At 33.7% G+C, this 11,011-nt stretch overlaps 2 protein-coding genes across 2 annotated transcripts; one reads left to right on the top strand and one right to left on the bottom strand.

Annotated features, from left to right (window-relative positions):
* Positions 1 to 4,889: 4,889 nt before the first annotated feature.
* Positions 4,890 to 5,938, top strand: LOC107950192 (protein RKD4). The gene is made up of 2 exons (XM_016884988.2): positions 4,890 to 5,502; positions 5,783 to 5,938. Exons 1-2 carry the CDS (start codon positions 4,984 to 4,986, stop codon positions 5,936 to 5,938), a joined length of 675 nt encoding a protein of 224 aa, XP_016740477.1. The 5' UTR covers positions 4,890 to 4,983.
* Positions 5,939 to 6,052: 114 nt separating this feature from the next.
* On the bottom strand, positions 6,053 to 7,363 carry LOC107950191 (uncharacterized protein At4g00950). The gene is made up of 2 exons (XM_016884987.2): positions 6,583 to 7,363; positions 6,053 to 6,328 (listed from the first exon to the last, which is right to left on the bottom strand). Exons 1-2 carry the CDS (start codon positions 7,108 to 7,110, stop codon positions 6,257 to 6,259), a joined length of 600 nt encoding a protein of 199 aa, XP_016740476.1. The 5' UTR covers positions 7,111 to 7,363; the 3' UTR covers positions 6,053 to 6,256.
* Between the last annotated feature and the right edge of the window lie 3,648 nt (positions 7,364 to 11,011).

The following is an 11,011-nucleotide window of genomic DNA, read 5'->3' as shown; positions in this document are numbered from 1 at the left end:
TATTCGTGTCTTAAACAGTTTATGTGGTTGTACATGAAGTTTGAGTTCCATTTGACAAAGGTTAACTCAACAACGGAGATTCGACTACACTATGCCCCCGATGAGCGAAGGTTTATTTTAAATGAAAAAGGTAAAATCGACCCTTATTCTTCTGCTTATCGAGGTAAGATGCTTGAAACCTTTGAAACACTTTTGTACTCCTCGGATAGTGATAAAGATCGTGTTGATGAACACTTAGATCGAAACGTGCTTGACTGTCCTATTTTATTTATTGATGATCTATCTGTTTTGATGGTTGATAAAAAGATTCTTGTTTTTGATAATGCATGTGTGAGTGAATCTATAGACCGTCGATTAATGCATGGTATGATTATGCAACTCTGTGAACCATGTGAATCTTTTCAAATACCTACTTGTGACGATTATGTTTACCATTTGATTTATTACTCGCAATTTATTCATGGTTTGTGGGAACAATGTGAGACGACTGAATGCCTTAAAACATGTCCATCTTTGTTTCAAATATTTGACGAGGCAGTGGTGAGTAAATTAGATTGTTTGCATGGTAATCTGAATCTGTCCATTCACATACGTTATACCTGTTCTGTTATGCTTATGATTGGACTACAAGCTTGTTTCCGTTGCTATTTACTATCTCATGGCTATTCTTTTCAGTGGACTCAATTGCCATTAGTCCCGTTCGATAGAGGAAAGTCGAGTTCATTTGATTTTTCAGATTCGAGGACGAATCTTTTTGAGGAAGGGGGGAATGATACGAGTCACAAAAGCCCAAATTCTTGAAGTCGAGGCCCAATAAGCAAATTCCCAGCCCAATTAAGAAATCCATCCATACTTAGTTGAAAATCAGGCCAAAATGTCAAAGTGGCCCAAGTTGTAAAGTTTTATTTTTATTTTTATTTATTTATTTATTTATTTACTTAGTTTAAATTTTTATGTCAATATTCAGTCCAAGAGTCCCAGATAAAATGACCTTTGACCGAATTTCCATATTAAAATAATTAGGAGTTTTTTTTTATTTTAGTTTTCTAATTAGATTAGGACTAGTTATAAGGCCTATTTAAAGGCATGACTGTCCACCTTGTTAAACACTTATCATTATTATTAAAATTTCAGATTTGTTGAGAGCAGAATTTTCTTTGAGTTCTTCAAGGATTTTCTCTTGAGTTTTCTTTAGAAGTTGTTTTAACAATCTTTTTGATTGTGGGAGCCATCTTCAACCTTCTTCTTGCCATTGATATTCTTTGGAGGGGAGATTAGAGCCGTTTGAAGGGAGTTGTGAGATCTTTCGAGATTTCAAGGCTTCTTAGGACTTATCTTTTAATTTCTTACTGTCAATTCTTTCTTTATTTCTACTTGTGCTGAATTATTATCTAATCTATTTTCTGTTCTTATTGTGTTTTCAGCCTTTTTCTATCTTAAGGAATCAGCCCAAAAATCCCCAATTTCTAGGGTTTTTCCATACTCTTTTTGGGTGAAATTAGATTGTCGAAATTTGGGGAAAACTATCTTGGTGTTCAATTGGGCAGAATCACAATCTCCTTGAGGGTTTCAAGAACCCTAACACTTATTTCTATTCTCAATTTGATTCTTTGCTGATTTGGGGATTTTATTTCAGATCTGAAAATTAAAAAATCTAATCTTTTAATTTTCTGTTTCGTTTCAGATCTAATTGTTTAGGGTTTTCGTAGGAGTTTCCCGTGACTTGGCAACTCGATCTTGGTCCGCGCGCAACCCCGTATCAACCATACTTCCCTTTTAACCCTTCAGATTTCGAACTGTCAAGGTTGATCCAATTCCTTGATAGTTCCAAGCCATAGCAATCATATCTCCTCCGTGGCTATTAAAGGCCAGCCACCATAGCCATCAGATAAACACCCTTCCTCCTTAAATTCTCCACTATGCCCTATCTCCATATCCACCTTAATTGGTACCTCAACCAAACCCTTCAAAGAAACTTTCTTAGTTTTCTAACCCATTCTTACTTTCTGCATCTTCCACAATTTATCCTTATTTCTAACAGCCATCCCCACCTCAAAACTATCTTTAACACCATTAACATTTCCAGGCAACTCAGATAGAACCCTCATTCTTTTCCTCTGTTGATCATTTTCCCCAATCTCTAGATCTAAGTAGCACGCCCCTCTTTTTAAATTTAAATTATTAAATTCAATAGGTAAAAGGTTCTCTCCAAGCTCCTTACATACCTCAATATCAGCCTGCTTCCTACACTCGGATTCCTCTTCTTCTGGCAGCTTCACAATATAATCACACTTCATGCCTTCACCCAAATAACTTTCCGTATCTTTCCCTTGACCATACACTAATTCAACCTTATGCTGTACCTCACTAGTACCATATCTTTACCCACCTGCATAGACTTTTGGTACTTCAACGGAGTAATTGGATCCAGCTTATCATCAAACAGATTCTGGACCTGAACTCTCACCAGATTATCCACCCTACTTTTACCAGAAACATAAGCTTGAGGCTTCACCAAACTAGACCTATCATCCATACATTTCGACTTCAAACTCCCCCTTTCAACATCAATCCCAGTTTCAACCCGATTCTGACTCACCAACTCCATTGAACCCTGAAACCCAGCTTGTCCCTCTTTCAACTTAACCCCAAAACAATCAACTAAGCCCTTCTCCTTCCCCAACTCCCTCACCCCAAACTCAGCTATCTTACCAATCCACAACCTTACTCCCGCAACTTTAGTAGCACTCCCTTCATCCCTACCTAAATCTTTATCATTCCCCTCCCTATTCGCACTCTGTCCATAAACACTCCTAACCAAACCAGAACCCCCACTTCCATAACCCCCTCCAAGCTGCCACTCTAAGATCTGTCGAAAATCTAGATTTCTCACTTCCACTAATTCCAGAATTAACATCCATCTTACAATTTCTAGCAGTATGCCCAATCAATCCACAATAATAACAATAATCTGACAACTTCTCATACCTGACTTGAGCCTAAAAACGACCCCGATTTAATCTCAATACCCAGAATCCTTCTACTAAAGGTCTCCCTAGATCCAACTCAACTCTCACCCTAAGAAAACTCCTCCCTATTCCATTCTGAACCAAATCATCATCAATCTCAACTACCTTCCTAAGCCTTGCCCCAATTATCTCAGCATTCTTTCTGGACAACCATTCCATAGGAAGATTATGTACCTGAATCCAGTATTGGATACTTGAGAAATCCATTTCCGAGATTGAATCACTTCCATCCCACCTCTGAAATTGAATCGGGCACCCCATCACCGACCACGGACCTTCTGCTAAAGCCCTTCGATAGCTTCTCTCCCTCGCAAAGGAAATCGCATAGATATTCCCTTCAGCTTTTCTAATGCATAAAATGTCATCACCACTCCAGATCCCCTTCAAAATACTCAGAACCCCCTTCCAATTTAATATTTTTTCCGCATGGATCTTCCCTACCACCATAAACCTGGTCAAATTTGAACATCCCCCCATCTCCCCCCTCCAAGCTAATTTCCAATTCGTCCATCAAAAAACCCTAGAAACACTTCAATAGATTGGGCCAATGGAAAAACCAGAAAACGACGATTAGGAAAATTTCTTACCCTTTACAGATCCGTAGCAAGCAAAATAAAAAAGTAAAAGCTCAAGACCTAGGCATCAAAGGATTAATAACCGACTCAAGATAAAACAAACCTAAAACCCAAATCGAGAGAAAAAAAAAACAAAGAAGAAAGAACAAACAAACCAAGCGAAACCTCAGTGGGAATACTCTAATGACGGAGAAGAAACCTCCCAGGAACGAGAGAGAATTTTCATTTCGAGAAAAAACTTCCAAGGAAAACATTGTTACTGTAATCAGATTAAACAAATATATGAAGGAGAATTTGAAATAGAGAAAAGCTTACTTCTTTTTACTATTACCATAATTTGTGGGTAAAATATAAATATAAATATTTACATTAATGTAAGAATTTGTATTCTTTTGACTTGAAGGTTAGAAAAATATTCTGTAAGCTGCCTGTACATAATGACCAAATAGTTATGGAAAATATATATTTAAAATCTCAAAAGAAAATGTTTTAAACGAAAATATATATCCAACGCTTACACAAATTCAACTATATTCAAGATTTCAAGATTATTTTTTTTCGAAATTTCACGTGAAATATATTATTCTCCAATTATTATAATAATTAGAAGTTATATGGTTTGTATTTTAGATTTTATATCAAACAAAATTAAATTAAATTTGGAATTTTTTATTTTCATTGACAATTTTTTATAACAAATATAGTAAAAATATATATGGGATTATTATATATATTTTTTATAGATGGATTGGATCATATATTAGTTTCATGCAAAACAGCCAAAGCTGAATCAGTATCAGAATTTAGGCCGACTTATATTTATAAAAGATTATTGAAACATATTAAAAGAAGAAGAAGAAGCAACCCACATTTAGATATGTTTCCTATACATTACGCCAAAAAGAAGAAATATATAATTAAAGAGGGAAAATGGAAATTGAAATGTGAAATAAATTAAGCTTGAAAGTTGTGAGATCGAAAAGATACGATGTTTAAATCATCAAAAAGAACACAGGCATTAAAAGAGAGAAATAATGTTGATGAAGATGCATGCATAACCGTAGTGTGTTTAGTTATTGGTAAATTGTTCAGTAATACATCTCATGAAAAGTTGTGCAATTTAATTCCATATATAGACTAAATGTGCACAAACGCCAACGTATAGCAATTCATCCCCTTTCCCATTATATATATATACACCCTTTTAAGTACTCCTCAACTTCATTCTCCATTACCTTACTATATGGGTCTTGATTTCGCAAAGATGGAAAATGGATCTGAATTTGATTACTGCTTCAACTTTGAAGAAAACCCATTTGGAAAGTGAGATGCTTTAATCATGTTTTTGCTTTTAAGTTTGGGGTTCTTTTTGTTCCTTAATGTTTTTGTTTTCTGGGTTCATTTACCGCAGGGTGGAATTTGAAGTAGACAGTTTTTACGATTTCAATTCACCTGCATTGCTTCCCCATCCTCAGGCCGACAATTTATGCATTCAGTTCATGGATTTTGAAGAGATAAGCAGTGACTTCGCTCTTTTTGATCAGAATGAAGATATCATGGTTGATGCAAAGCCTATAAAGGCGGTAGTGGATTCATTTGACCACCATTGTGGCAATATTACGAACAGTGGTGGTTCAAGTACTGAAGCATCGAGAGTGATTCATGAGATTGAGTATGGGGATTCACATGGACAGAAAATAAGGAGTTTCAGAAGGAAGAGGACAGCCTCATTGGAATTAGATGAGATTCAAAAGTACTTTGATTTTCCAATATCTAAAGCTGCTAAAGAGATGAATGTGGGACTGACTTTGTTGAAGAAGAGATGCAGGGAACTCAACATCATGAGATGGCCTCATAGGAAGATCAAGAGCTTGAAATCTCTCATTCACAATGTCAAGGTATATACTTACATATATGTATGCATGGGATCGAACAAGTTTATGCTTAAGAAACCTTTGTCTAGTTATTATTCCTGAGATAAGGGTCTCGTTAGCATGACATGATAATGATGATGTTATGAAATATATTTTAATTAAAGACATGATAACTGGTTGGAGTTTAGCAGTGGTTGATGGTGCCACATGACCAAACTCTTTGTCAAAGGCAATGGGGGAGGTTTCTAAATTCTAATTAGATGTGAGCAACTTATTTGTCATTGTTTAATTTCTTTTATTTTAGGAGCTTGGATTGACTAATGAGATAGTGATGTTGGAGGAGCACCAAAGGATGCTAGAGAAAGTGCCAGATCCGGAATTAACCGACAGAACCAAGAAGCTTAGGCAGGCTTGTTTCAAAGCTAATTACAAGAAAAGGTCCCTTGCCTCTTGTTATTGACTGCCATGGCATTCACTGCTTACTTTTCTGCTATAATACAGTCACCAATAGCTCTCTTGCACTATATGTTTTAAACCACAACCATTTATAGATATTAATGTAAAGAGAAAATAGTAATTTGAACCAACCCTGATTTCATTAGAGCTAATTTCATATACATCGTAACATTACAGCTAATTTCTATCCCATATCACCATTGGATCCATCACACATCGTGAAGTGCTCTAAATTATTCTAACATATATTACTTGAAAGAAACCAACAAAATACTTTTCAATATAGAAGTTAAAACAGTTGATCTCACAGATCAGCTTGTGGCTATGGGTTGCAGGAGCCTTCATGCCCTCGTCTCCATGGGACCACTTTCTTAAAGCTTTCATAAATGCTTGCCTGCAGATATATGTAGTTGTCGGAGTAGAACATTGCACAATGAAAAAAGTCAAAGTAATTCTTAATTATACTAGCCAAATTTTGCGCCCCTTTGTTGGTAAAATAGTTATTTACTCGTAATTCCACTCAAATTCACTTGCACTTGAATAGTGGAAGAGTAAAACTCCCAAAAATTTAAGAAACTTAAAACAGGAACAAAGATGATAGGAATTGAAAAGCAGAATTAGATTCTGAATGGTGGTTTTGAAACGTACCAAGACATGTGACCTAGCGTGAGATAGATTCAGAAAACAGGCTTTCTTCCTAACCCTGGCTATCTTCATCTCTGTAGTGCCAGAGCCACCAGCATCTCCAACGCGAACAACCGAAGTTGAAAAGTCAAAACTTCTCTCAACAACTCGACCAGCCTTTCTAAAGCTCCTCCACCTACTGGATCCAAACTTATCCAGCCACTTGTTGTCCAGGCTCCTAAAAGACCCAGGCCAAAACGCATCAGGACCATCCAACACAGTTGTTGGAGGTGGCATGTTAGCAACCTTAGCCTTAGCTAACAACCTCGGAGGCAGTTCCAAGCATCTTGCAACGTTTGGCTTTGATCCATTGCTTGTATCAGTTTCGTTCTCACTACCCCGATACGACCGCCTAGGCCTGCCCGGTGCTTCCTCCCACAGGAATGGAATTGAAACAGAGGAATGAATCGGCGGTGTCATCATCCCTGACGGCTCTTTTGCCATACTCGGAAACGAATATAGAGAAAGCTTAGGTGTAGGAGGAGACCCCATTTTGCCTTCACCCTCTGATCATGCAAACGTTATTCTTTTATTCTTTTTTTTTTTAGCTCTTTTTGCTCAGAAAAACCCAGTTGTGTATATATAATGGGTTTCAAAGGTTACAGAGGAAGAGATCGTGGGTAAAGAGGGTGGACGTGAATGTCAACTGCGAGAGTCCCTCCCGCAGCAACAAAAAACAACAAACGCTCCCCAGTACCCGACGCTTCTTAGCACGAAAAAGGTGCAAATATTAATAGGATAATGTGCTTAGAAAAAGCTTATATAATAATATATATATGTAATTGACATAAGAATTAAATAAACATTTAAATGATAAAGATATATTGAAAATGATTGTGGTTTAAATTCCAATATCGTTGGTTTCAAAAAAAAAAATCCAAACTCTTTAAGCTTATTTTTTAATTTTTCAATTTATATATTTCTATTTTATTTTAATTCAATTATTTTAAGAGTTAGTATTTGATACTTTAAGAGTATACATTTTTTATTCAAGTAGTCTTAAAAAATTAACATGTGTATCTTTTTTTTTAATATTTTATGATAGTCTTATTCTTCACTTGTCAATTCATTGGCCCTTTTTGTGGAGTTTAAAAGCTCCACTGTGACAGTGTACTAAATATTATTCATTGTTTTAATATATCTATTGTATTGAAATGTCAAATTTAAGATAGGAATTATAAATAAAAAATGAGTTAGTTTTTGGTACACTAATAGTGTACTTTTTTTATTCCACAAACAGTCTTAAAAAATTATCATGTGACTCTATCTGCAGTGAACCAAATATTTTTTCAAATACAAAATACTAAAAATTTAAATACCGTCTTAACTTGTATAGAACATTGAATAAAGCTCTTTTTAGACAGGCTTGACGTGAGTTCAAACTCTGTCACTTTATTTTCCACTCCAATATTATATATAAGAAATTTAGTAAAAAATAGAAGAAGAAGTATTTGGTAACTAAAAAAGATTGCTAAAAAAAATACATGGGTAGTCTCTACCAAAAATATATATGGATAGTTGTTTTCAAAAGAATTCTTTTTCCTAATTAAAAAAAAGGATAAAAGAGATAGGGCAGAAGAAACAGTAAAAAAATGTTAAAGTTATATGGAGAGAAAATGAAGAAAATAGTATTTTTTTTTGTGAAGGGGATAGTTTATAAATTTATTAATTATTTAAAATTTAATGATAAATAATATTTTTTTTCTAAAAAATGATTTTTTTTTGTAGTTTGATTAATTGAATTGAGGGTACTCAACTTATGATATCAAGTTCGATCAAACCTTTTACGTTAGTATAGATATGAGAAGATCTTTTAGGTCATGACCTTCTATGTTTAATGGATCAAATTATTCATATTGGAAAGTAAGAATGGAGGAGTTCATAAAATCTATGGATGGTAATGCATGGTGTTTGATCTTGAGAGGATGAGAACCCCAACTACTATTCTTTCAAATGTTAAGACTTCAAAACTTGAAACAAATTAGACTTGATGAGGGTGAAGCTTGCTAATGCAAACTTTATGGCACTAAATGTCATTTTTTGTGGTGTTGATCGGCAAGAGTTCAAGAGAATTTTCAAGTGTTCAACTACTAAAAAGACCCGGTTGATACTTGAAGTCGCCATGAAGGATTTAGTATTGTGAAGCAATCCAGGCTTTAGATGTTGACTATCAAATTTGAATAATTGGTTAATTAACCATTTTAATCGTTTAAATAATTGCTATCTAGTTACTCAAGCATTTTCTAATTTAAAACTTAATAGCGATTGAACTTTTACAATTTATTCCTTGAGTTTTAATTAATGATTTTCTTGGTTAAGTTACTTAACTGATCTTCAATATATTTTCTTGATAGCTTCATTAAGTTTTATATTTCATCCTTATGGACTCGATTTACGTAAATAGAGTTCTAAAACTACATTTTTTGATACCACTTAAAATTGGGTCATTACAGTTTTCTTTGTTTTCAGGGAAAGAATTTCAAGTTGAGCCATAAAAATTAAGTAGTTCTTTCTTAGATATTGCAAAAGATAGGGGAGAGGTTTCTATCTAAACCTTGAAAGATAAAAGATAAAGATTGTAAATGTTATACTTTATCCCTAAAAAGTAGCAATTAAAGTTGATGAATTAGAAAAATTTGTAATAAATGAAACTAAGGTAATAGAATTAGGCAATTAAGGCCAAACCATTATAACTTGATTGTATTATTTTTTTTTGGGTAAATTACAGAAGTAGTCAATGAACTATAAAAAATCATTTTAGGCATAAAAAATTAGAAGTTTGCAATTTAAGCACCTGCGTTACATAATTCGTTCATTTTGGTCACTACTGTTAAAATCACTAATGACAAGCTGACGTGGCAATTAAGAAATTCAATATAATAAAAATTTTTAGCTATCAACTTTTACATATTTTATCAGTTTAGTCATAGTTTTAAAAAACATTAGCTTTGTTTGGCAGGATAAATGCTAACAGAGCTTCAAACAATTATAAGTGACGTTTCTATTTTAGCCAACTTGAGAAAAAAATCGATATTCCTTTAGAAAATTCAAAAAAAAAACTATAGAAATATAATTTGGAGTTCTTAGCTAAAAGAAAACTTGTTAAAAATGATCAAACTTTAGAGTTCAGTATTGGTAATGACAGGAATCTATGCTTTTGAAATCGTTGTGCGTACTGAGAAAATTTCAGAATAAGTGGTTATATGTCAGATATGCCCGTAAGGCAAAGCCGAACGTCAGGTTCCATTAGGTTTGCTATAGTCTATAATGATTGCAGAATGGGAAAAGAAATGAGTTACTATGGATTGTCGGATTACATGATATGTCATTATCTATTATTTTGACCAAGACTTGAGATTTACCTCTAGATTTTGAGATAGATTGCATGAAACTCTAGGCATGAAACTGAATTTCAGTACAATATTTCATCCTTAGATTGACAGATAATCAGAACGGATGATTTGGATACTAGAAGACAAAATACAGTATTGTATAATTGAATTCGAAAACAACTAAAGAAAATTTATACCATTAACAGAGTTCGTATATAAAGATAGTTATCGATTAAGTATTAAATGGTACTATACGAGGTTTTATATGAACGTAAATGCATAACTCTGTTGTACTGGTTAGAGATGAGGAAAAGAAATATTATAGGGACTGATCTGATTTGTGAGACAGACAATAAAATTCATATTATATGAGACAGTTGAAAATCGCCTAAGATCGACAGAATTATGTGTTGAATTGTAGAGAAAAGGTATTGAATTGCAAACCAGAGATAAAGTAATATGGTATTGTCACAATACAGAAGAGAATATGAGAATGCTGGAAAATAAACATGAGATTCACAATACCCTAACCGTTTCGTAGGTAAAAATTTCGAAGACGAAATTTCTTATAAAGGGAGAGTTGTAACAACTTGTTTTTCAATAGTGTCAGAAACAGTGGTTTCGGGACCACAATTACGATGAGTAAGTTAGTAAATATTATCTATATTATATTTATGAGTTAAAAATAGTGTTATAGTAAAACGTGATTTTATTGATTTTATTAAATTAGTCAGTTAGTCAAGGTATAAGTGGTACGTACTGAAAGTTAGTGGTTTTTGAAAATAATGTATCGAGACCTAATTTTCATAGACCAAGATCGTAAATATTTTTATAAAAATATTTACGGAGTTGTAGTATAATTGGATTGGAATTTGGTCAAGTAATTTTAATGTTTAGGTAGTTAATTAAGTAAAAAGGATTAAATTGTAAAAGTTACAAAAGTTAATCGCTGTTAAACTAAAGGTGCTAATAGGAATAATTGCATGATTAAATGATTTTAAGTGACAATTATGCCAAGGATATTTTTGTTGAACGGTTTCATATATGCATTTTAGTTTATA

This window comes from Gossypium hirsutum, chromosome D03 (assembly GCF_007990345.1).
Source record: "Gossypium hirsutum isolate 1008001.06 chromosome D03, Gossypium_hirsutum_v2.1, whole genome shotgun sequence".
NCBI classification, from domain to species: domain Eukaryota; kingdom Viridiplantae; phylum Streptophyta; class Magnoliopsida; order Malvales; family Malvaceae; genus Gossypium; species Gossypium hirsutum.
The sequence above is the reverse complement of the archived record's forward strand: the minus strand, read 5'-3'. Positions and strand labels throughout refer to the sequence as shown.